General features: G+C 44.7%; 6 protein-coding genes across 6 annotated transcripts; 5 read left to right on the top strand and 1 right to left on the bottom strand.

Moving 5' to 3' along the window:
* Positions 1-3675: 3675 nt before the first annotated feature.
* Positions 3676-5355, top strand: F5Y00DRAFT_274618 (FAD-binding domain-containing protein; the record flags this gene model as incomplete). The annotated part of the gene is made up of 3 exons (XM_048013393.1): positions 3676-3957; positions 4019-4263; positions 4329-5355. 3 exons carry the CDS (start codon positions 3676-3678, stop codon positions 5353-5355), a joined length of 1554 nt encoding a protein of 517 aa, XP_047867658.1.
* A 1668-nt stretch (positions 5356-7023) lies between these two features.
* F5Y00DRAFT_274617 (fungal-specific transcription factor domain protein) lies at positions 7024-9236 on the top strand (the record flags this gene model as incomplete). Its single annotated transcript, XM_048013392.1, has 6 exons — positions 7024-7072; positions 7224-7370; positions 7438-7557; positions 7693-7903; positions 7959-8472; positions 8556-9236. 6 exons carry the CDS (start codon positions 7024-7026, stop codon positions 9234-9236), a joined length of 1722 nt encoding a protein of 573 aa, XP_047867657.1.
* A 4029-nt stretch (positions 9237-13265) lies between these two features.
* F5Y00DRAFT_274615 (uncharacterized protein) lies at positions 13266-16664 on the top strand (the record flags this gene model as incomplete). Its single annotated transcript, XM_048013391.1, has 2 exons — positions 13266-13693; positions 13745-16664. The coding sequence occupies 2 exons, from the start codon at positions 13266-13268 to the stop codon at positions 16647-16649; spliced, it is 3333 nt and encodes a 1110-aa protein (XP_047867656.1). The 3' UTR covers positions 16650-16664.
* A 254-nt stretch (positions 16665-16918) lies between these two features.
* On the bottom strand, positions 16919-18495 carry F5Y00DRAFT_229133 (uncharacterized protein). The gene is made up of 2 exons (XM_048006720.1): positions 17573-18495; positions 16919-17515 (listed from the first exon to the last, which is right to left on the bottom strand). Exons 1-2 carry the CDS (start codon positions 17820-17822, stop codon positions 17328-17330), a joined length of 438 nt encoding a protein of 145 aa, XP_047867655.1. The 5' UTR covers positions 17823-18495; the 3' UTR covers positions 16919-17327.
* F5Y00DRAFT_229131 (allantoate permease) lies at positions 18496-21896 on the top strand. The gene is made up of 10 exons (XM_048006719.1): positions 18496-19361; positions 19418-19511; positions 19618-19817; positions 19872-19962; positions 20033-20481; positions 20534-20729; positions 20787-20863; positions 20916-21282; positions 21342-21407; positions 21500-21896. The coding sequence occupies exons 1-8, from the start codon at positions 18894-18896 to the stop codon at positions 21177-21179; spliced, it is 1839 nt and encodes a 612-aa protein (XP_047867654.1). The 5' UTR covers positions 18496-18893; the 3' UTR covers positions 21180-21282; positions 21342-21407; positions 21500-21896.
* A 1058-nt stretch (positions 21897-22954) lies between these two features.
* Positions 22955-25916, top strand: F5Y00DRAFT_216415 (uncharacterized protein). The gene is made up of 3 exons (XM_048005575.1): positions 22955-23055; positions 23144-23995; positions 24047-25916. The coding sequence occupies exons 2-3, from the start codon at positions 23224-23226 to the stop codon at positions 25699-25701; spliced, it is 2427 nt and encodes an 808-aa protein (XP_047867653.1). The 5' UTR covers positions 22955-23055; positions 23144-23223; the 3' UTR covers positions 25702-25916.
* Positions 25917-26030: the final 114 nt, after the last annotated feature.

Below are 26030 nucleotides of genomic sequence, written 5' to 3'. Positions count from 1 at the left end.
TGGCCACGCCATCAAGATCGAGTTGTACACCAGGTAAACATGTTATATTAGCGAACTCCCGTATTAACCAATGCGTTTAGATCGAATTTGAGGCGTTATTAAAGGAAGCGGATCCTAGGTGTGAGATCTGTACCATCTTTGATAACGGAAATCTAGGCCTTTTTTGAGTTACACATGAAGCGAGCTGAGGTGTAGATTGCATATAATAGTCATCATATGACAGGGTATAGAATAAACTCGGGCATAGGGGTTAGGAGATAAGCATGTGTGTAACCACACTGCTTACCTCCTAGTATACAGAGCATCACGGATCTTGGGCTGAGTAAACTTCGAATTGCCTAGTCGCATGTTGGTAACAGTACGTTTGGGCATGATACTTTATCAATAAATCGATGGAGGCATTTTGACAAGGATATAATTCCACAACGTCGTTTTCTTTTAACAATGGTGGCCTCGGGACGTGAAATAAACAATTACATAAAGTTACCAAATAGACGATTTCCCGCTGGTAGTTCAAGTAATATCCATCAATCGCTGATGTCCAACCCTTGACTAACTGTTTGATCGTTACATCAATGGGATTTAACGGACCTTGCAGTATTACGAGGCCAGGGGTATCCTAACTAATATTTCAAAGTCACTACGTTCTCTTTTAACGGCCTCCCAAACCAAAGGAAGTTATCGACGAGGAATTTCACAGCATCGATCCCAGTTGTTCATTCCTTTGCTTTGATCCTTCTCACCTTTACCCAGTTTAGCTTAACCTAGCTTTAAATCGAACGTCTTTTTCATTAGCTAGGTATTCCTTAGCATGCCTCCCGTTGCCGTTTTATCTGATACTCTGCTCTCCTAAAGCCGGTACTACTTCCTTTATCAACCGTTACGTATCTAGTTAGTATACTGACTTTGAGAACCTGAACGTACTAGAAGTTTTGCCACCGTATGTTGATATTAGTTTGAACGTCACACCGGGACCAGACCGATACTCTTCAAGGGGGCAAGAAAAAGGCTATATAATACCTGTACCACTAGTTAAATATGCCAATTACTTTTTCATAGGCAGCCCTAAAAAAACAGGGACAGCCTGTTCTTCTAAAGGCGAAATCAACGATGGCGTTAGTGCGTCAAGTGTATCCGATCATGTAATGGTAGTAACCACTACTGTAGAAGATTCTCGGCTTATTAAAATTATTAATTTGAAGCTAGGCGAATATCTTATTAGGTCTTGCCGCCCCAACAAAGCTCATATCGCCCGTCAGCAGACTCTCGCTGTAGTTTTTACGCATAAGCCAACGTTCAGGACTAAAGAGCATTGGATTTAGCGCCGTGTGAGGTTTCGCTGCGGCTTAGGCTATCAACGGGAATAGACGGGAATAGGAAGCCTAGGCACTTTAATGAAAAAAGACTAACTTAGTTTGAACTCGAGGCAAGTCATTGAATCGTGGATAAGTTGTCGATTAGACTTAAACTTGTCGCCCGTCATATAAACACCATGAAAAGCAACCATGCGAGCCATCCTACCCGAGAATAAGGGTGACTTAGGCATCAAACTCTTTACAACGCATTAGAATATGATTATACTCACGAAAGTCAGCAATAAGAATCCAGGGCTTAGAGAAGGGCCGAATGAAGGTCTGACAGATGGGTGAGTTCACCTTTACCACCTACTTAGCATACCAAACGCAAGACTTTCCCGCCATGCTAGCTTCTTTGATCATGCTGAGATCATATCCAGAACGCGACCCGTCGCGTCCGAATTGTACGTGATGCTGAGCACGCGCTATGGTAGCAACCATTGATGTAGGTAATAGCAGATGACTAAGATAGTAATTAATGCAACAAGAGCTTAACATATGGTTAGGTATTCCTTTGTCAAAGACTACAGTAGCACTATGCTATCAGATCAAAATCATACGGTTAGGTACATTTGCCTACTTACATGTGATTGGTTAATTCTTCTCCACCATTCCTAAGGTGGTATATCTTGAATCTTTTTAGAGTCTTGATTTGTTGATATAAGTGGGGTATATACATGTGCCGCGCTGGCATATGGGGATATAGAATCATTACGGATGTCCCTTTCAAAAGTTCGTTCCATAGGGAGACCCCTGTCACTCCCGACAAGCTTGGGCCATACTTGGTGGCGGCTGCTCACCTATTCAGAGTAGGTAGGTATCTTATATTACTCTAATGCTTGAATACAATATATTTCCCCTTAAATTAAATCACAAAATTCTGTAAAAGATATGGCTATGAAAGTGAAAAGAGAGGGTTTAAATACAGTTTCTTTTTATTATACCAGTATTATATTTGGTTGCAAAATGTAGTATTAAAAATGGGGAGTAGTAGTATATACATCTTTAAGTCATCTGACAGGTGGTAGCTAAGCAATGGACAGCTGCCGGCAATGTTAACAGGGGTTCCCTATGGAAAAAACTTTTGAAAGGGACATCCGTATATCTATATGCTGTTGGTACTAATACTAATAATTTTGGCTCAAGGGTCTCGTTTGATTTATTGGAGTCTAAACTACACATTAAGTCCTATTACGAGCACTAGGTACCTGGTAACTACCTGATATCCGGGTAATTTATACCCCGAAGACTACGAGATAATTGCGACCTCCGTTGTTAGCCTAGATCATGGGATTGTAAAATTACTATAGTATCAGAAGAAGGCGAATTAGTCGGATAGTTTCTTCCTTTCGCATATAAACAGGCTTGTAAATTCAATGCAACTCTTACTGAAGTAAGCGTATTAGTGTGAATCTTACTCGAGTAAGCGGCGCGTGAATGTGACTCTTACCCAAGTAAGCGGGCGTATCTGATGGAAGAAGTGTTTGCCAGGGGTAGCTAGGTAGTCATCCTTGGTGATAAGAGCGAATTTAACATCCCAACGTTTGGCCAGCGGCCTTTGGAGCCGACCCCCGGAGGAAGGGAGTAAGCGGCTGCTTACTTTCTCGTGGTGATAACAGGTAGCCGAATCCTATGCCAGATTACCGAAGTAATTAGTTCAAAGTATTGGAGGACTAGGAATACTTGGAAATATCGTCGTGAATTTAACGAACTCAACAGGATAAGTCATTTGTTTGGTAAATATTGTACCAATCAGTCAAAGTTCGAACAGAATTGATTTGCACGACCTAGATGGAACGTTGTTCTGTTTTGTGGTTGTGATATAGCCTCCAGTCGCATCTCATGCAGTAGATCTCACTTGTCACTCAGTGATATGTCACATCGGCCTGAACCCTTAAGGCTGATCAATCAGAAATTTAATAGCATTTCAGCCGCAGAGAAATACTTGTATAATACTCTTTGCCTACCCAGGTAGAGAGAGCCTGGATCCCTGAAATAGGATTCTTGTTATTTGGTAACGTCGATTGTCAGGGTCAAAACGACCCTTGCGGGTGCAGGTATCGATGCTGATGTCATATAACAGGTTTGTAATAAGTCAGAAGGTGCTCAGATTTGTATGCCTACCTTGTTAGTCTGCTTTTGGCTATAATGTTGTCATGCTTTACATATACAAAGTTTTAGGACTTAGGGGATAGACGTAGGAGATAGACTTGGGAGATATTGAAATATATATTCCGTCAAAACCTCTTCTTTAAATTCTGACTATATTCACATCTTCTCCCCACAATCTTGATAGGTCTGCCTGCTTGTGGTCTTCAAAATGAAGAAGTTTGTTTCATTCGTGTGTAATCTCGCCCTTTTTGGGACCCTCGCGGCCGGCGCGAGCATTCCCAGATACTTCCAACCGTCCGCCTTTACTCGTCGCCAGTTAAGTGCTGCACAGGTTCAGCAGGAGCTTGGTAGTGAGCTCTCAAACACCACTTCCATCTTCGGACCAGATGACGATCGCTTCACTGAGGCTACCACAAGGTGGAATATCTTTGCAGTGCCTAAGATTCAGATTGTCATCGAGCCCGGTGAGGAATCTGATATATCAACTATTGTAAGTGCTATAAGTACCTATGTATTATTACTTGAGTCCTATGAGCTAACAATGACCTAAGGTCACGTATTGTAACGAAAACAGTCTCGACTTCTTGACTGTAAATCGTGCTCATGGAGACACCCAAAGCCTTGGTTCCTTCAACGGTGTTCAGATCAATATGAAGAATCTTAGGAATATTGACATTCAACCCAGTGGTAAATCTGCCTGGTTTCAAGGTGGCGTCTACGATGGTCAAGCCACGACTTACCTTTGGGATCGAGGATATGTTACTACCACTGGATCCTGCGATTGCGTGGGTATGATGTACGTTGTCCTTTTTACCATCTCTTATCATTAGGCGATGAATACTTACAAGCTTCAAATAAAAGGGGTCCAGGTCTTGGCGGCGGACATGGGAGACACGAAGGTGCCCACGGCATGATTAGCGACAATATCCTCCAGCTCAATGTTGTTTTAGCTAACGGCAGTGCTATTCGTGTAAACTCTGAAGAACACAGTGATCTCCTGTGGGGAATGAAGGGAGCAGGCCACAATTTCGGTATCGTTACGAGCTTTGAGATGAATATCTTCCCCCGTGGCCCGGATACATGGCACTATCATAATTACATTTGGAAAGGCGACAAGCTTGAAGACATCTTTAAAGCTCTTAATATTTTCCACGGTAACGGCACGACACCCGTCAACTTCGCTTTCAACTTCGGAAACTTCCAAATGAATACGACAATAACAGATAAAGAACCAGTCATATTCTGGACTTTTTCCTATCGTGGATCCGCGGAAGAAGCCGAGAAGCTCTTGGCTCCATTCAACGCGATCGAAGCTGTTTATGAAGAATATGACGATGTGTCATATCCGGGGATCTCTGTTGCTCAAGGCACGGATGAAGGCAGTTCCCTCTGCCAGGAAAATCAAATTAGAATCGCCGCCACCGCAGGTCTCGAAGTGTACAACGTAACGGCCGAAAGACTTATATATGATGGCTTTAAGAAACGCGTCGCCAGCAATCCCGTGCTCACCGCAGGGGGTAATATTCTTCACGAAGGCTACTCCACCAAAGCTGTTACAGAACAGAACCCTGACGACTCCGCCTATCCTTTCCGTGCTGACCATCACCTGATGCTATTCCAAACCGTTGTCCCCCAGAATAACCCAAGCGTAGAAAAGGCTGCTTGGGAATGGGCAATCGAGGTTAGAGACCAATGGAACGAAGGCCAGCCAGGGAGGGCTCCCAATGCTTATGTCAATTATGCCAACGGTTTCGAGCCGGTAGACCAGATGTACGGTCACGAAGCATGGCGCCTGGAGAGACTTCGTAACCTGAAAGCGAAATACGACCCTTTAAATCGCTTCCGCTTCTATAACCCAATCATTCGAGACAGTGCGACTGAGGCTTAATTGGATTTATCTAAGTAGTCTCTACTGAGCAATTTATTAGACTAGAATAGAATATAGCTCCCGCTTTATAGATTAGGTGCACAATCTACACAAAGACACTGGAGGCCTTTCACAGTCCTTCAAAGATCTAGACTTCATTCAGAAGAACCGTGTTTAATAGTGGAATCTTCCAGTACTTGCATTATTAAACCTATTTGGTGTAAAGAAAATTGAATTTACTTGATCTCGGGTTGTATCATTAACTATGACTTACGTACTTTACGACGCATGTTATCGTAACGAAGCTCTATGCTGGATATATAACCTCTACCACCTAATAGGATACCACTGGTGCTTGTAGTTATCAGAGACAAACGCTGTCAACGTTCTTAAAAAGCCTTGTCTCAAAACTAAGACCTTCAGTGCCCAGCCGCGTACGATAGGCGCGTCGATCATACACCGTATGATGTCGGGGATTCTAGAATCCTGAATATCAGGTATAATATATGAAGTATTGCACCGGCGGTTAATTTCAGAACAGTGAAACATATATAATGAAAGAGCCTATTTGTTCTGATGCAGATATTTTGAAATCTTAGGCGTATGGGTAAGACCTACCTACAATGGGGTTTACCCCCACGAGCAAACACCTCCATACTTAACATGATGGAAGTCTCTAGTATCTAGTTGGTTAGAGAGATTCCATTATTTATGGATCGACTCTGGATCGGAGTGAAGTGGTTGGCTATGGAAAGTTGTGGCAGAGATTCAACCTCCTATCTGAGACATCTGGTCCAATAGGATGTCATTAAAATGAAAAAATCAGCTTAAGCAACCTCCTAAACCCTCGGACTACCCTCGACTTCTTCGAATACCATGCCTAGCGCAACGGGGCTCGGGAGTAGCGTTGCCGATTTAACAATAGGCCATTAGATGCCTTGGTAGGCGTAGTCAAATGAGGTTTATGTCGGTAGTCGGATCAAGGTGGCAGGGTTTTGGATGCAGGCGCCCTTCCATTACTGGGAATAGTTTTGTGCTACCCCCGTACCAGATCTCGGATCGATGAACACACCTATGACATAGGACCTCCTCAGATCCGTGCTCAGGTAGAGATGTGGGGGGGATCGTGGGAAATAGTCGTACAATTCTACGGCAACACAAGCGATGATTACAGGGCGCCATGCGGCGCATGTCGATTACCGTTTCCAGGATTAATCCCTGAGCAGATTAGACCGATCATAAACGTAGGCACTATCGAGCAATTTAGGTATAGACCTCATGTGTAGTTCCTGCTTGAGCAATGGCGTAATGGGATGCGAGCTGACTACTACAGAATGCCAATGAAGGTTTTCCCGACGCGTAGATTAGGTATGCCATGGCACTCCGTCAGCTCTCAGTGAGGCTCCCTAATCTTGATAGGCATCACGGTATGTGCTCCGGGTGGCGTAAATAGCTAAGTATCATCTATGGCCTTGGCGAGCCATAACTCCTACTTTAATTCCATATCATTCTCTCGTCAACTAGTGCTGTTGATCGACGATCTAGCGCCTTTCTTATGAGATTCTTGTGAATGGAGACTTGATCGCCACCTGTGATCTAGAGCTATGAAATAAGCTTATTATTCTCATCCTCAACGGTCGCTTCGAGCTTGTTCGAGACACCGAGGTCTTGTGAAGCAATCAAAGCGTCATGTATGGACGGGCTGAGCCACGTCAACAGCCCGGCTATGCCTGTGAAGGTATGTTCTAACGTCTCAACCCCTGGCAGCACCAATGGGATTTTGGCGTTGCTCGCCGATTAAAGAGGATGATGGTCTAGAGTCGAGGGTCGGGGTTCTACGACGATGCCTCTTTTGGGTTTAATATTACTAACTGGATGACCTCGAAAAGAATGCCGCAAGAAAAAGCTTCGATGTGACAGGCAGCGTCCGCAATGCGGCGCATGTGCCAATGCCCAAATCCCCTGCGAAGTCAACGACCGTCGCGTACCTCGCGGTCCCAAAAAGGGAAGCATAGGAGCACTTCGTAGTCGCATCGGTACGCCATACTCGAAATAAACTACCTACCTACCTTACCAATACTAAAATACTAAATTTCGAGGTAGTTGCACTAGAGCGCCGTCTCTCTACATCGCAAGCCGAGGATAACGGGACACCGAATAGTCATGAGCTTGGTTTGGCACCAGAATCTCCATCAAAGGAGGGCATTCCGACACAATTTCCCTGTATGTCCCTTGACCCTGCGTCTTACTTTTTTTTACATTCTCCCTTGTCGGATGGGGTCTTATATCCGGCGTATCCGAGACATCTTCAACAACTACGTCTTACTTTTAGAGCAAAAGTAGTAACTTCTTTCGTAGTAGTACCTGATTGGGATTTATCCCAACAGGAACAACCTCTCAGTGGTTCGATTCCTCTAGCATGGGGACCGCCGGCGACTGCACCTCACTCACCATTGCTATTCTCTGAGTTCCCGGTCATACCCACAATAGCAGCATCGTACCCATCACCAAAGCAGAGCCCAGTTTCAGTTGGTGATGTTTTTGTATCAGACCTCACGAAAGCAGATTTGTGGGTTCCCCCGGCCCCCAAACTGTCAGTTCCAGGTAGCTTACTCTACTTAAAGAATGCAGCTTTATTTTGACCGGGTTCATCCAATTGCTCCTATTTTCAACAAGTCGAAAACTTTTGGATGGATAAACGACGCGAGTAACATCAGTGAACCTCAACAATGTCTACAGTATGCCATGTTGACATCCGCTACGGCCTTCTCAAGTCAGTTTAGCGGTCTCCAAGACGCCATTTACGCCAAGACTCGATTTATGCTGGACCAATTGGACCTGAATTGCAGTGACTCTCCAATTTGCCATATCGAGCACCTGCAAGCATGGATTCTTATCACATTCTATGAGTTTGCTAAGACCAATTACCGTCGTGGGTGGCTTAGCGCTGGCCGAGTCTTCCGCCTGGTTCAATTTCTAAAGCTTTACGAGCTAGATGGTCCCAGGGTCTTGGGGACGGAGGGTGATGACAATGCGATTACGTTGGAGGAAAAGAGGCGCACATTCTGGGTGGCTTATTGCCTCGACCGGTTCGTTAGCCTGAGCGAAGGTTCTCCCATGACGTTGAACGAGGAAGTAGTAAGTTCCAATATATCCCCGAATCAGCCCGATGTGATCCAGGAGGCATTTGCGGGAAAGAAACTCATTCCAAATTTTGATAGGTATTTACACGTCTTCCATGTCCAGATGACGATTTCCAAAGAGGTCTCGTGCAACAAGAGCCCTTCTTAGCAGAAACTATGACATCTGCCGACATGAGACCATATGCGCCACTAGCAGAATGTGTGATTCTAGTCACCATCTGCAGCCGAGCCCTGCCTCACAAACAGATCTACACGATAGAAGCTTTGTATAGCAACATTCCTCTCGATTTTACTTCTAGACACGACTGGTTAGACGGAATACTTACACGCCGACTTAATAATCTGCAACTCAACTACCCGTCCTTGACTGTGGCTGAGAACCCAATGATTATTTACTCGTACATGATCGCTTATTCGGCTATCATGTACTTGTGCCGTATCATAGAGACGTTGTCCATAAGCGACCAAAGCCAATCTCTTGTGTGGGAATACCAAGATCGAGGGCTCTGGGCGGCTCAGGAAATATCTCGGATGGCGAAGGAGCATGAATATCTTGGTTATTTCAAGGCTCATACGTTTATGCCTCTGACCATATATCTAAGTGTGGTGAGGCTTCGAACACATCTAGAGGTCCGAAAAGGGGATCTAGATAAGGAGGAGATGGATAATGTGGAGAAGTCGCTTCACAGTTCCATCGAGGCGTTGCAGAAGTTGCAGTCAGTAAATAATCTCTCGAGTTATTACTTGCAACTTCTGTAAGGGTACCTATCTAATAATTCCTAGCTGCGCTGGGTTATGAAATAAGGTACAGATCGGAGCGAGGGCTATATATCCCTCTTCCTCCTCACATCTGAAATAGTGGGCACCATTATTTTAGCATGATTACGTTAGGACGCATTCAACAATGCTGTCCGAACCCTTAGGCATAGTATAGTCCGCAATATTTACGTTAGAGATACGCAAGTCATATGAGGTTTCCAAGTAGTTATAAATAAAATAGCTTTAGCTTTACTTGGGTCTTATGTGAGAAACAACCTAGGCGCCTCAGTATGGTTCCATATCCTAGGCACTTAACACCACTTAATAACCTAAAAGATATTATAATATGCTAATATTTTAAGGGGTGATAATAGTCATTCTAATAATTTGTTCTGCCGTAGATGAGAACTATGTATAGTTTCTAGTTTTGATTCTTCTTTAAGCTCAAGTATTAGCGGTGATGCTAATAAGGGAGTTTCGACTTCACGAGATCAAGTAGATGCTATTATATTTGACAAGGTAATGTCAATAACGAGGCATACTAAGACATCTCCAATTTAAAGGCCGTCTTCATATTTTAAGTCTGTATTCATCCCCTCTGAAGTTAGATTTAGAGAAAATCCCTATTAGCAAGGTTATTTCGAGCGTTTTCGCAGTCGGCTGACATACAAGAGACCGTATAAAGAACCATTCGCCATCGGGTACGGTCGCCGACCAATAATAAAAAGTAATTAGTACCAAATTATAAATAAGTAAAATATGACGACAAGAAGTATATGTGAAGCGGATAGGATATCTCCGAGAAAATCCGGACTTGTGCTAGTAGCCTAGTTATTGATATAATAGTATATCTATCAATTGCGAAGACCGGTCGATGCCCGATGCAGTCGGCCGTCCGGATAGGACAAAGCGCCATAAGTTCCCGCCATCTAGGAAGCGCGCATACTTGGTTCTTATATGCGAATCTAGCATTAAATATTCCAGATACCGGTTGTACAAGGCAACGATCCGTCACGGCAATGCCTGATCGTACCCCATACCCAGATCTTGTGCTACACAATATTACCCCCCTAAAAAAGGAAAAGGGGCAAATAGCGGTGTCCTAATTTCAAGTACAGGGTAATCATCCGTTTCACGGGTCAACATCCACAGCACTCTAATTGGATATAATGATTTGAACGGCTCAAGTTATACGAATACAGCAAGCCACATTCGGTAGCTCAGGCACGTGGCAACTGATAGTTCCAGAAAGGGATATAGACCCGTCCCAATGAGGAACGCCGTGTCGCTCATTAAGATCTTATATACCTAGGTAGGTACTCGATACAAATATCCTTCGATCTATCTAAGAAGTAGATATATAATCTCGCAGAGGGGTGCCGTATTTTCGTCTGGATAAACTATATCTTGATAGCACTATGTAACCCTCAGCACCCCCAGAATCATGAAAACAGATGCTTCTAAACTACCTACTCTCAACTATAGGCGGCTATCTCCGTCTTACATCAACGGAAGCGGAGAGTGCCTTATTCTCCGCATGCATATATTCGGTAGATTTTACCTCCGCACTAGTTGGGTCGATCCAGTGTGAACCCGACTTGGCACTCTACAGAATGTATGTTAGCTTTATGCAATTGTTTCGGTGGCGGCCTATCAAAATTCAATCCATTGGGGCTCAATGGCGTTCGTCTCGGATCATACCGAACGTGTCTGCAAGCCTTATTGATATTGAGCCAAGAACTACTTTTAGGTAGAAGATTCCAGTCACGCCAATGGCCGTAGCGCATCTTGCATTATATTGATGATCGGCCCGTGCCACCGCCATCTGGGTTTGCCAAAGCTACCGAGTACAGGACATTCTTCACTGTCTAGGAGCCCACGGACACTGTCTATTAGATTCGGATATGCACCCTGAATAGCCTCCTTAGATCTAATGCAGGCGGCTCTAAGTGAATGTCGTTATCCTAATATGATATGGTGACCAATAGAGATACCTACCTAACTAGCGAGAAGAGCCGGGCGGATCTGTAACCTACCAATACGAATGCCATATACGAATGCCATATCAAGCAACGTAAAATTTTACTACCCACGTCAAAGTGACGCTATGGGTTTCAGCCAGGCCTTAAATACTTGGTATCTGGTGTAGGCTGTAGGTATGATCGCTCACGCAACAACTATTAAACGGATCAATTACTGAAGCACTCGATATAGATAGATGATGGCTCCATCAGGATCCTAGAAGTTGTACTAAGGACACGGCTGACTAAAAACATTAAGTACATTCGAGGAGCTCGAGGAGTAGAGGTACAAGTAAGGTAAGAGTCAATTCCTATTAGTGCTGTCTAGAAATTTCGGCTATGCTTTATCTTTCAGGAGGCAGATTCTTAAGATAGCATAGTAGGTCATCCCTATCAGGTTTTAGACTCACGAGAGGAGCATTGTGACGATATAAGTAAATATATAGGTACCTAGGTAATGTATGGTCACATGTAGCGATATAATACTAGATACCTACTTATATACATTATTTCTTTAATGTCACATGTCAATGGCAAAGTGACCAACCTAGTCGTAGGGGGGAATGTTTAGGAGCGCAATGTTTATTTACTAAAGTGATACCTTTCTAATCAGGGACATAACCCAAACTTGGTTACCTTATAAAGGTTAGGTACCTCCTATTACCTACCTAGGTACCTCCTAGGTAATGTAGGGTCACATCTATATAGCACCGATCAACTGGAACTTGCCTTCCGGAATCTACAATGGACATGATCAGGAGAGTCGATGCTACGCGAGCAGTCTTTTAAGACACAATTACGATTTCAATGTAACTGTGCGTACCTGACGTTGGCGGATATTTGAATTGTTTGAGCTTCAATGTGCTTGGTAACTTCCATACCATACATATAGGTAACCTTTAGTTCGAACCTGGTATTCGTATCTAGAGTAACATCAGGCCAGTTCCTCCCAGTTAATACCCATCTATATTACGTGCATATAGCACCTAGGTAACTACCTAGATTACTGATTCTCCACTCTACGCCAAAATGTCTTCTTCCCTCACGTTACTTTAGGCGCTATGCGATCGCATTTTATTACCATTATGTTAAGTCCCTAGTAGTTTCCCTGAAGTCTAGGGAAGACTAAACTAAGTGATTCAACTGTAACCTTTTGAATCTCGGTGATGCCGCCCCAATGCAACCTTGGAGTGGCGAATAGACCACCATCCAATTCGTTTAGGTGAATGGATAATCCGCCAGAGCCCCTATGGTCAGTATCTTCTCTCCGACACAGGCGTGGTTCCTATTGTTAGTATGTTAAACTCCTAGGGCCTAGGCTTTAGAAGCCTAACGAGCCACAAGCCCCCCTTTTCTTAAGGCTAAGTCTCAATCCCTCCGAAGCGTCTACATATAACTCAAAAGCTCAAGATTAAGTTCATAATTACTAGACGATTGATAAAAGCACTTTTCCTATAAATATCTTTCTAGTTAATTTCTAATTAGATAACACTTATTAACCACGTCGAGTTGGATAGCCGAATTCGCTGGCTAGAGGAAATTATAATTAGTATCACTCTATAATTTGATAATGAAGTATCAGTTGACATGATAATTAAGGTGCTTTTACCTCCACTGTATCTTTCTAACATTTAGATGCCTCTGATAAAAATTTAAGATCTCCATATGCTCTAATATGAAATGCTTCTTAGCACAGCTCAATAATTGATTTTCCATCCTCCGACCATAAGGACATCCCTTAAGCCAAACATGATTGGCAGCCTTGTGGGTGAATATTTATGGATCCGAAGAATTCAACATGAGATTCAAGTGGCTGTATATTTTCCGAGCCTCTGATTTGCGGTTATTGCAGCAGCAGAGTTAGGTAGGCTGTAGCCCAGGCGTGTAGAACCCCTCTTTAATCTGACAAGAGCCTCGCGTTTAGATGATTGCATACTATCTTGAAAAGATACCATTACAAAACTGCGCAGCCTTTTCCACTTCTCTAGATTTAATAGAAAAGATAACAATGGAGGCCTTAGCAGCTGTAGGGCTGGTATCTAATGTACTCCAGCTCATTGAGTGTGGGTATAAAGTCGTTTTGATGACGAAGGAGTTACACGAATCTCGCCAAGATTCAACCCAATCAAACAACAATACTGCCTTTGTGGCGCAGGAAATGCGAGAACTCAGTGCGAGAGTTATGAAAGACTTGCCATCATCTGGTCTGACTGAGGACGAAATGGCTCTATGTAGGCTTGCACAACAGTGCAGTGACCTTTCCAATAAGCTCTTGGCGCTGCTTGAAGATCTGAAAACCAAAAAGCCGGGAAGCAAACTCGACATTATAACGACAGTTCTGAGAAATATGAGGAAGAAGAACGAACGGAATGAGATCAAAGCGAACCTTGATGACTATAGGAAACAACTGCAGATTCAAATAAGCACTATGTCTCGGTAAGCCTTCCACTTAGGAGCTCTATATATCTGGTTCTAATCCAAATATAGCTCAGACCTAGCACAAAAGCTTGAACAAACACTGAGTGCTACGTCGATGTCCCAGAAAGAAATGCTACATCTGAGAGACCACGTACAAAGGCTCCAGCACAGCGTCATGGTCGACTCGGATAATACGATTACATTTTTCCAAAAGCTTCAGGAAGTTGTAGAGATACCATTCAAGCAAGCCGCTATCTTACAGAGTCTCCGATATCCGAGAATGCATGATCGGTTTGAGAATGTAGAGACAGCCCATCAAAAGACTTTCCAATGGCTTCTAGAGGGCCCAGAAACCCCTTCCGATCAAGAGCAGCGAGAGTCTGCGGTAGGAAACAGTCACAATGCAACTGATTCCAATCTAAATACTACATCTCGTCAAGCAAAATACCAACAGCATAGAGAGTTTTCTACATGGCTACGAGGAGGGCTTGACAACCTTCATGCCGATATACCTGGCCATGACATAACGCCTACCAGACCCTACAAGGAAAACATATTCCATATCACGGGAAAACCAGGTGCCGGCAAGTCAACTTTGATGAAGTACTTATGCCAAAGTGAGATCACACTCAAACATCTAAAAGCCTGGGCGGGTGAAAAAAATCTCATTCTTGCCAAAGCCTTTTTCTGGAGGTTAGGAGATGATGAACAGAAGAACCTAGCAGGACTCACAGCTTGCTTACTTCACCAAATCCTCAAAGCGGCGCCTGGACTCATCCCAGTCGCATTCCCATCACAGTGGGAGTCAGGTTATGAGAATATAGTCCCCTTCGACCCTAGCGGTACACAGGCATTTAACCTTCTGCTCCGGAGCGGTCGAGCCTTCGAAAATCATAAAATGATATTCTTCATAGACGGGTTGGACGAGTTTAGCGGCCGTCCTATTGGGTTAATAAAAGAGATTATTAGTTGGACAACAATTAATCCCGTATGTCTCAAAATATGTGTGTCCAGTCGGCCGTGGAATGAGTTTGAGATTGGCTTTAAGGATTATCGGAGCTTTCGAATCCATGAGTGGACGCGTGAGGACATCAAGATCTTTGTTGAAGACAGATTTGAAGAATTTTCGGAAATATCTTCTTCTGTTAGCAAGGATGACCTCAACTCACTAGCTAACGAAATTGTCGACAAAGCCGAAGGAGTTTTTCTCTGGGTTCGTGTTGTCCTAGCGGCTATCGAACAAGGAGTACTTAATGGCGATGAGGTCCGAGACCTTAGACGTAAGGTAGCTGCCTTCCCGACGGAGTTAAATGATCTGTACCAACATCTCCTCGATTCAATCCCCGAGTATGACCGCCAAAAGGCGTTCGAGCTTCTAAGTTTTACCTACGACATTGGTATACGAATACCTGTGCCTATACTCCAGCACAAGTTTCTAAGCGACCTCTCGATTGACCCAGATTTTGCAATCAAACTTCCCGTACATCGGTTACCAGAAGTGGAACTGCGAAGAGTCGTGGATATCGCGAGGCGCCAGGTCAATGGGTTATGTAAAGGTTTCCTTGAAGTAGTCTCCATACGAAAGGACGTCTATAAAGAGATGGAGGGTGTAAGATTCATGCACGCCACCGCCGTGGAGTTCCTTTCCAAACATGCAAGTCCCGTCAGCTCTTATCTCAGCGGAATCGATACGGTAGATCGGACATGTCAATCATTTCTCGCTTTTATAAAGTCGATAAGCATGAATGAATTTTACGATTCAAAACGGAATAGCTATCGTTTTGAGAGAGAATTTATGTTTCAGCTCTCATGCATCATGGAGATTTTTAAAAACAATGGCCTTGTTTTCCGCGAAGCAGAATACAGTCCAAAGTCGAAGAGTCGATTCCTTGGGTTTCTAGATCATGTTGAACAAATCGTACATCAGAGGTTCCAAAAGGGAACGGAAAGTAAGCGCCAACCCCCATTATATAGCGCGATTAGCTACGAAGACAGTTCCTCCTATAGTTCTTCCCTTTTATCTATAAATTTCATCATAGCGTTGCCATTGGCTCAGCTCATTACCGGTTTAGCCGCGCAAGACCTATTATTCGAGTATTTTGATAGGGATGGGCGATGCGATCTTCGAACCCAGACTGACCCGGAATTTAGGAAGCTAATAATGCATGCTGTCATATCTGGGGCGTCTGGGCAGCTACACAATCCAAGAGCCTTCCAAATGTTCGAGATGCTTTTTAAGGCTGAGATCTCTCCTAACGCTCCACTGACTCTATCATTCCCCTCTACTGAAGCCAACGATAACGGTGACGATAACAGTGGCCTATGGGCTTGGGTATTGAGACGACTGTTATTTATGGACCCGCAGGCAGCAGGTTTATACCAGGGCAAACATAAATATAATGGACAGTTGTACTACCGGCTCATAGAACTCTTCGTCCGGTACGGCGCTAGTGAAGACTTTACTTTGACCTTCGGCCCTTGCTATGAAGGGATCGGCTCCAACCGACTTATTGTGAGAGTCCACGCTGGCAATTCCAATTGTCAACGTACAATCCTTGATCTCGAAATGTTCAGGGACATATGTGTCGACTATCAGCTAGATATTGTTAGCTTTGCAAGGGAAAGGGGCGGGGTCCTCACCCTGAGGGATTTATTTGCTTACTGGTTCCCGCAAGACTGTAGTCATCTCTACGCTTTACTCGACAAGAGATGCCCAATCTCGCCTGCAACGGAAGATACAATTGAACCTTGCGATCCACACTTTCACGCGATGCCGGTGGTGTTCCCGAAAGAACATCGATGCTTCAAGCAAAGTGAGTACGGGAGAGTAATTGACACGTTCCGTATGGAAGAGGTGCCAGACGGTTATAGGCAATGCCTTTCACATTCCGAGAAGTGTTTCAGGGATTTCGAAGCGAAGCTCGAAAACAAGGGATTGAAACATTTGTATAAAATGCAACACGAACGTACGTAGTACTGATACATATCAACCTGGATTGAAGCTGCAAGAAGCTAGTCAAGATTATATTCGTCTTTCCCACACATGACTTAGTCTCAGCCTGTTCGATTAGTTTTAAGACTGGGTGGGGTTCCTGGGGAAGACATAGCACATTGGTATCTCTATTAGCTTACTTCAAGGTGGAGAGGTGGTCGGCAGAAGGATGACACCACGGCTTAGCCGTCTCTCATAGTCGTTGAGCTATAACATACACTAATGGAACTACTATGGACGTCGAATATCTTGTCTAATTCAAACGTCAACAACAGACCAGACGTGTGTTCGACGTACTAACCATCACTATATGTAAAGAATCTGAGAATCAACCTGTGAAGAGTCCGGGCATGTATAGGTACCTGATATATATACGCCTAAGGTATCCCTAGTACCACCCATATGCAATACACATTAGACCCCTAATGTCTTCAATGATACTGAGACCAGGACCTTTGAGTTTCCCTTGAGAATTGAGAATGTGCTACTAAACCCCCAATTATCCCTAACCTTGCAGATTGCAACCCATCCGACCAGTCTATTATCTAAGATGTAACTACCTATCCCTATACCGAGTCATTAAAGATCGTAAGATCCATCTACCCTAAGAAGAAATAGCGCCTCCCAATATGTATGGGTTGACGAGGTCCAGGGAAAAGTTTAAAGAGCCAAAGCCGCGAAAGCAGCAACTCCAACTAATCCCATTCCAACTTCCGGTCTAACACCGGCGTCGGGAGTCGAGGTAGGGCCAATAGCCGAGGTAATTATGTTCGACGCCGACGCAACGGCGGATGGGTCTGGGTTTGATGTCGCAGCATCGCAGATCTCGGGAGCCAAGGTGGTAAGCTCTAATGCATTGTTAGTTGGACTATGCTCGGACCTATTCGCTTATAGACGTTACTTACTGCTGATATCATCTTGAGAGCATTTGGCCGAGAGGCCAATGCAACCACTGATACTACTGATGAAAGACTGCCGTTTATCTTCACTGCAAAGGCATGTAAAATCCGTCGCCGCGCATCCAGCGGATTCAGAAGAGCTGTTTAGGCAGCTTGAGGCACACGCCGGTAATTGTGATACCAAATCCGGAAGCGTGGAGTTCTGAGCCGCAGCGAAGGCGACGAAAAGGGACAGGGAGATGGTGGAGAATTGCATTGTCGCGATGGGAATATCGAATTCTTTTTGGCCAGCCAAAAAAAGGATAAGACGGATCAGACGGAGATTCAAGCGGTCAATTGAACGATGATTTATTTTGTATGTATACCTCCTAGGTAGGTTATGCAATAGTTTGAGAAAGCGAGAGTATCAAGGAAACAGACTCAAACTATAAAAATCTAGATAGCTGATAATACAAAAAAGATGATAAAATGACAATAAACTATCTAAGGAAAAAAGGCACGGAGACAGAAGCAAAGAGGTTTGGCTTAAAACGCATTGATCACTAGGCTGTGCAGTGTTGAACTGTGCCGAGTTGATACAGGGACACAAGGATAGTGGGCTGTGTTAGCTAAAGACCCATTGTTTCCAGCGGTCATTCGGTAAAGATTTACAGTGGTAAAAAAGGTGAGTGGGTGAGAGCTTTTGTTGGTGGAGTTTGAAACCCCTCTTGGCGCTCGTATTGAAACGCTTCTAACTTTTGACCTTGAGACTGACGTCACGTATGTATGAACTGCAGGTTCCAATTCCGGGGGGTAGATTCGGATGATTAACTCTTCCGATTATTAGATATCAAGCCCGAGTATCTAAGTACCTTATGTGGCTGATAAAGATGGCGGTGCAAATCATATCGAATTACCCGCGCGTTCCTCGAATGGTGAAATTCCAACCGTAATCACCAAATCGCGTATCTCGCCATGTCATTCGTTCAGTCTCAATACCCCTACAAATTCGTAATGGAGGTGTCAAGCGCAAGTCAAGAGCGGGATGGTATTCTTACTATATACTCGACGCAAATTCCCATCCACGTCTCCATAACTTCTATGCGGCATCTCTGTTATGGATATAGTGTGTGTGGATGGTAGCCAACAAATCCTCTCGCTAGATCAGTATTTCTACTAGTTAAGGAAAGCCGGCTCCCATCCGTAACACATAGAAGCCCGCGTGAGCGACAACTACGTAGCACGTCATCCATCCCACCTATTCTCACATACCTTTCTACACGTTATCGCACGATGAATTGTCTCCGGTGTTAAATACTGTACCCCCAAGGGGTACGGCCCAGCCGATATGTCTTCTTCCAAATACCCGGCAATCTCAAAAACCGACTCGGCTGAACCGGTCATTTCTACTTCGCCTAGTAGTTCGTTCATTGACGATGATGATTTTTTGGATTTTGAGTTATTAGACCTGAATGCCGTAGAGTCCGCACTTCCTAGACTCCCCCGGCTCTCAACCAAAATGTCTTATCAACCGCTCTCTTCAGATGACCCGGAAGACCATAAGTCTTACGGGTCCTTAGATGCAACGCCTAGCCAAAGCCCCACGGCTTTGCTAGGCGAGACGATTCGAATTGAGGATCCTGTGGTAGAAATAGAAAACCCCTTTTTGGACACGGAAACTACAGAGTATTGGCGACAAGTCTACGAGAATTGTCAATATGAATGCAGACACGTCTTCAATCCAAAGCTGACCTGGTCAGCCAGAGAAGAAAAAGAATTAATCCGAAAGCTTGATTGGAAAGTCTGCTTATGGGCGGTACGAAGCCGCTCTATTGCTACTTCGATAGGCGCTAACATCTCGGTCCGGTTCAGTGCATAATGTTCTTCGGCCTGCAAGTAGACCGCGGCAACCTTTCACAGGCAGTCTCCGACAACATGCTAGATGATTTGGGTCTAGATACTAATGGTATGATCCAATATATTCAGAATTCATCACCCATACCCCTCCAGGCATATATGACCAGCATCATTATACTGCCAATAAATTGAATCCTTTCACTAACAACATATAGACTATAACTATGGGCATTCTATCTTCTTAGTATCTTTCTTACTGGCCGAGCTTCCTTCGCAGCTCGTATCAAAAGCCGTAGGCCCAGACCGCTGGATTCCCATGCAGATGGTTCTATGGTCATTCGTCGCTATTTCACAATGCGGTCTGACTGGACGTGGTTCTTTTCTACTGACCAGAAGCTTACTCGGATTCCTTGAGGTAATATGCCCTGACTGAAATATCGTTTAGGCCATCAATCTAATTTATCAAAAGGGAGGATTCATACCCGACCTGGTGTTATGGCTATCGTATTTCTACACATCACGTGAACTACCAATAAGACTCAGCTACTTCTGGACATCGTGTAAGCTTCAATTTATCAGTAACCCTCTACTGAAACTGGTATTAAAGTGTCACTAACTTGATCTATGTAGTATCAATCACGGGGGTTGTGACCTCTTTGCTAGCTTTTGGGCTGCTACATCTCAGGGGCTTCCTAGGCTGGGAAGGTTGGCGGTGGCTATTTTTACTTGAAGGGTGTATCACTCTATGTATAGGAATAGCTTCGTTCTTTATGATGCCCGCATCCGCAGTGCAGACCAAAACGTGGTTCCGCCCAAAGGGTTGGTTCACGGATCGCGAAGAGGCAATTGTCGTGAACCGAGTGCTTCGCGATGACCCTTCCAAAGGAGACATGCATAATCGACAGGCATTGACGCCTAGGAGGTTATGGGAAGCTTTAAAAGACTACAACTTATGGCCCCTATACGCCATTGGCTTCTGCGCTTACATACCGCACTCGCCCCCGAAAATCTATTTCACTCTTACACTTCGGTCGCTCGGATTCAGCACGTTCAACACTAACCTCCTGACCATCCCGGCGGTATGATTAACATTCTTGGAACCCTTAAATGGTCCTTGCTAATCTCAATAAGGACATCATACATATCATCAATCTCATTCTAGTCACCAGGCTGTCTGAATGGTTAAACGAACGATCGTTGGTGGCTATTCTGCAACCTCTTTGGACCCTGCCCTGCATCTTTGCTTTAAGATTCTGGGGAGGACTGATTGAAGATAAATGGGGTACATACGCAATTATGATGGTTCTTCTCTCCTATCCGTATTGTCGTGCGTATTCCCCATCCGGTTCTATATGATGTTTATTGTTAGCTAATTCCTTATCAGATGCAATATTGGTAGGTTGGTGTTCCAAGAATTCTAATAATGTCGGCACACGTACGGTCTCGGCAGCCCTATATAACGTAAGTCTTATGTCCAATTCTACACGTGCAGGCAAAGCTAATAACTAATCAGATGAGCGTCCAAGCTGGAAGCGTATACGCTTCTTACATTTATCGCGACGACGACAAGCCTAAATACCGTCGTGGGAATTCGACGTTACTTACGATCAATCTAGTTGCCATTCTTATTTTCTTGTTAACGAAGCTTTACTATATCTGGCGAAACAAGCAAAAAGAACGCGTATGGAACGCTTTAAGCGAAGAACAGCAAGTCGAATACAGGAGGACAACCAAGTTACAGGGTTCCAGAAGGCTGGATTTTAGATTTGCTCATTAATGGGAAAACCACTCATTCAGGGTCCTCATTACCCCTATCTAATAGATGCGAATGTAAACAGCATTTAACATATCGATATAGATACCTTAGATAGGTACGATAAGTATTGCACTCTCTGATCTAAAAGTTGTCATACTCAATAGCTGATTAGCTACTCTATAGTTATCAGACCTAAACCTCCTAAATGGGCTCACTAGTACTATGTATATACATGAGATAAGTGTCTAGGTATACAGGGAAATCTATTCAGTATACGTGCTATAGCACAGACTTGCATCCTTAACTCATGTCTTATTACAACCGCCTAACCTAAATCTTAGCAACCATTTATACACCTTGTCCTTATGGAACGTCGCCAGGCAATGTATACCCCAAGGGTTTACCTGGTCATATTTGCCTAGTTTTAGACTATGTCGGATATAGAACAGGGAGAACAGCGTTGGTGTTTGTCTTATTTATCTCGGGATGCTCAGACGAGAATCAACAGATATCTCCTGCGGGATGAGAAGGCTCCGGATATGGATGTCTGTTCTCTCCGGGAAATTAGCTGTATCTGGTAGATGAGGTGGAGTTCGCATCGTAGATATACCTAGGGAGACAGGCATTAATTAAGAAGCGAACCCCAACCCGATCCGCATTGACGTGTGACGTGCGTCTCTGTTCCTGGCACGCGCCACATTGCATGCATTAACACGTGGATTTACAGTCCGTGTCTACATACCTAGTAAAGTGGTTATAATGCTAGCCATGTATTTGGAACGCTCGATTTACCAGTTTACTTAGGACTATGGGTCTGTACTTTTATCTAGGATTCATCTGTAAAGTGCTTGCTTACTTCGGATAATAAATGCGAATAATAAACGTACTAAGCGACCAGCCAGTTGGTAAAATTTATTGAAGACAAGCTAGGTACCTAACCTAATTTAATTACCAGATAAACTGTACATCCCCAAGTAGTGTAAATACCTAGGTACGCAATATATTGGTAGGGCTAACTAATTGCTTCGGTTCATCCCTTACGTGGAATTTGATAGTGTTCGCCGTTTAATGTAGATAAATGTCTTGAATTATGTAATGATATAGCTTGGAACTTGGGAAAATATTACCTAGGAGACGGGCGTAACAAAAAGGGTATGCTAGGTATCAATGAAGAGGCAGGATGACGTTGAGGCTCATGAAATGTAAGTACATAACCTGAAATGCAAGTAGAAATGCAAGTACATAGAAATGTCAAATCGAAGATCGGGTTTATCGCTAATGCTAGCCTAGACCCAATCGACAATGAATGCGCAGCTTGCAGAGCGCTAGGTTCAAGCTTGCGCGGGATACATATTACACTAACCTAAATAGGAGAATGCATCATACGTTCATTGGTTGTCGCAAAAGCTCGTAACCTGGTAGGTCTAACCATATCGGCCGACAGGATTGGCAAATAATTGGCGAATACTTTGTCGCTGTAGCAACAGACCGCAGCTCTTGTCAACAGAGAGCTATGTTAACCCCGGCGATTTTATCTGCAACTTAGAACATAGAACACTATCTACAACACTTCACTTATTCATTCCCTACCTCTCTCTACCTTATCTTGCATAGCAAGACCATTCATCCTAGAACGTTATCCACTTTGAAAGTTGTTGTAGAAGACAACAGCTACCAAACCTACCGCTTCAAAAAAAAGTTTCTTACTTTACTGACTAGACTACTCAGACCACACAGACCACTAAGCGAGACTATCATCTCTCGTATTATCTATTCATCTGCCTGAACAAGGGCAGCACTTACACACATCTAGTTTTCGTCTGCCAAGTTCGCCTGCTGCTGCTGAGGACAACCTAAGAGCTCAATTGCCCGGCCAGACTGGCTTGCGCTGCGTGAGGTCAGTTATCCCGTTGATTTCCATTATAGTTTCTTCGTGAGACCTCATAAGATGACTCGGGAACCCGATGACTGACGGATAGATGCAGTTTCGGAACCAACTGATAGCCAATTCGGCAACCAGGATCTATCGACAACCGGCCCATTTCCGAACTCGACTCTCATCACGATGCTGTCCAATCCGGTTCATGGCGGTCTTCACGCCCGGCACCGACAACATCGACGACAAAACTCGACTCCCACAGGATACGAAACAATGAAGATCGCAACAAACCTGTCCAACATGCATCAACAACACCAGAATCAGCAACGACCACGCATGTCCCACCGCAGGGGCATGAGTCTGGATATACGACGACAACAACCACAACAACAGATGCAATCCCCGACGATACCAATACGGCAGGAATATTCAACGGTAAGTAACGCTACTAACAATACAGGATCAATCACATCACAGCATGTGCTGCGAGAAGCGCAGCAGCAACGCATGGCTCGCCCGGGCTCCCAGCAAGCATACGCGAACTTGGCAAGCGACGACAGCTATTTAGTATCCCCCCATGGGACACCAAGGGCGCGAAGTTTTGAAGGACAAGGTTATGAGGGTCTTTCAAGCCAACATGATATGCAAATCAATCTTGACATGTATAATGGACCTATGAATGTCATCATTAGGAAGAATCAGGAGAATTTCTCCAATAACATAACAGCGTCTCAGGACTTCGACCAGTTCCCAAGTACTTTATCCACACCTACGCTCATGAGCTTCCAGGACAGCCCGACGGGAGGTCCCGGATGGATTTCCGAGGGAGAAACTTCCAGCACGAAAAGAAGCTCCCCCCGTCGTATTAGCAACGGAATTATGGATAGAGTTTCAAAATTCGAGAACTTAGGACTTGAGGTTCCGAGACCTTTAACACCTCCTCGTCAGGATGCTAGAGGTGAGCATATTCCATGAGCTACGAGAGAAGTAAGAGACTAACCCAGAGGAGACTACTTCCCACTCACGCCTATAGATACGCCTCATGACAGGACTATAAAGCATAGCCAACCGCCGCAAAGGTTCACAGAGGGCTACGACGAATCAATGGAGGAAACTGTGAAGCCCACAAGACAATCCGCAAATAGACAATCACGGACGACTTTCGATGAGATGCGACAAGCAGCTGAAGCCCAGGTCCCTATGCCATTACCAAACCGATCCAACACGATGCCTCTATTAGAGACATTCAATCCCCCGTCAGATCCGATGGCGGAGTTTTTGGATATGGGTCGTATCGGTAGCAGCGGCCTCAGAGTTGATACTGCTTTTGATGGGCTTCCCATGCCCTCGCATCCCATCGGCGCCAATTCAGATCTTTCCGGGCATACGACTCCCATCACGCCCCAATTGGGTGAATTCAATGGTTCCTTTGAGTATAAGCCTAATATGCAACACCCCAACTTAGGATCCGACGCGTTCAACAGCGAAGATGGATATTCAATAGAAGCATCTTCCCGTAGAGGGACCCCGCTCCATCGTCGAAACGAATCAATGGCTAGCATTGCAAGTGCTGCAAGTATCGCCAGTATCGACATCGAGAAGACCAAAACGTCAACAGGAATCACGCTCGAAGACATCCACCAATACATCCAAGGGCCCGATCCGAGAGACAACAAATGGACCTGCACTTTCGAAGACTGCAATAAGAAATTTGGCAGGAAGGAAAATATCAAGTCTCACGTACAGACCCATCTCAATGACCGCCAGTACAAATGCCCAACGTGTAATAAGTGCTTCGTTCGACAGCACGACCTCAAACGGCACGCAAAGATACACACAGGCATAAAGCCTTATCCTTGCGAGTGTGGCAACAGCTTTGCGCGTCATGATGCGCTTACCCGTCACAAACAACGTGGTATGTGCATAGGCGCGTTTGAGGGCGTGACGAGAAAAGTGGTAAAGCGCGGGCGTCCACGAAAGCACCGACCAGATATGAATGAGCGAAAGGAGAAATCAACTCGAACCCGCAAGAAGAATATGTCGACGTCATCGATGTCATCGCAATCCGGATACTCGGACACCTCAGCAGGTAATTCTCCCGAATATATCGATCCAGATTTCGACGTGCTGGACGGAATTATGGATGTATCAATGGGAGGAACGACGATGAATCCGAGCTCTCTCCAGAGCACGAGTTCGTCATCTGCGCCAATGCCGAGCCTCGGTAACGATGGGCCAGTGAGTGAGCACTCGCCATCGGCGGCTAGTGTGCATTCATACGTCTCGCAGTTATCCCATATCTCGCTCCAAGAACTACTGCCAGAAACGATATCGTCGCGACCAGGGTCTCCCGCGAAGAGCGTCGCTAGTCAGTTTAACGAACTCCCGGAGCTTTCTCGCTCGTCATCTCCGCCGTCCGGCAGCCGGTATTTCGATGCCGAGCCGAATTCGAGCGGTACGGAGATTACGATCGGCTCCACCGTCGAGACCTCCAGCATTCCAAGCTTTTCCGGAATAAGCGAGGCCGACGACGACATACTGCTTCAATTCACCAACAACGACACGGGCATGCTGATGCTCAGCTCCGACAGCAAGTTCGACGAGGCGTTCGACACTGTCGACATGTTTACCAATAATGACGATTTATTCTTCGGTAGTAGCTAAAAGCAGCTTTCGAAGAACTTACACCGGCGATGGGCTGTTTACCCCGTCATCTGCCCTGATTTGGATGAAGCAATATATTTCGTCTTTCATATTTAACTCGAAGCGAAGAGCGAAGCGAGACATACTAGAACGGCACATTAATGAAAAATGCATTTTGGGGGGTTTATACTTGACCTCGGGGCGTAATTGCGAGCTCTCTATTATTTTCTGTCCCCCCTTTTCCCTCTGAAATTCGGCCAAGAAGTCATGTACGATAATGTGGAATTACGAGAGACGGGATCGCGGTGAAAGGGACCTTCCCCTATGGGCGGATTGGATGATGGATGGAT

Source organism: Daldinia vernicosa, assembly GCF_022497035.1.
Source record: "Daldinia vernicosa strain CBS 139.73 unplaced genomic scaffold F5Y00scaffold_9, whole genome shotgun sequence".
Classification (NCBI taxonomy): Eukaryota; Fungi; Ascomycota; class Sordariomycetes; order Xylariales; family Hypoxylaceae; genus Daldinia; species Daldinia vernicosa.
Note: the sequence above shows the minus strand (reverse complement) of the source record. Positions and strands in the feature narration are given on the sequence as shown.

Excerpts from the sequence above, each read along its gene's own strand:
- F5Y00DRAFT_229133 (XM_048006720.1), bottom strand. The coding sequence starts at position 17,822 with ATGCAATTCTCCACCATCTCCCTGTCCCTTTTCGTCGCCTTCGCTGCG. Across the intron at positions 17,516-17,572 it reads CTCTCAAGATGATATCAGCA|AGCTTACCACCTTGGCTCCC; the intron begins GTAAGTAACGTC and ends ACAATGCATTAG.
- F5Y00DRAFT_229131 (XM_048006719.1), top strand. The coding sequence starts at position 18,894 with ATGTCTTCTTCCAAATACCCGGCAATCTCAAAAACCGACTCGGCTGAA. Across the intron at positions 20,482-20,533 it reads ACCTCCTGACCATCCCGGCG|GACATCATACATATCATCAA; the intron begins GTATGATTAACA and ends AATCTCAATAAG. Across the intron at positions 20,864-20,915 it reads TCTCGGCAGCCCTATATAAC|ATGAGCGTCCAAGCTGGAAG; the intron begins GTAAGTCTTATG and ends ATAACTAATCAG.
- F5Y00DRAFT_216415 (XM_048005575.1), top strand. The coding sequence starts at position 23,224 with ATGCTGTCCAATCCGGTTCATGGCGGTCTTCACGCCCGGCACCGACAA. Across the intron at positions 23,996-24,046 it reads TCCTCGTCAGGATGCTAGAG|ACTACTTCCCACTCACGCCT; the intron begins GTGAGCATATTC and ends AACCCAGAGGAG.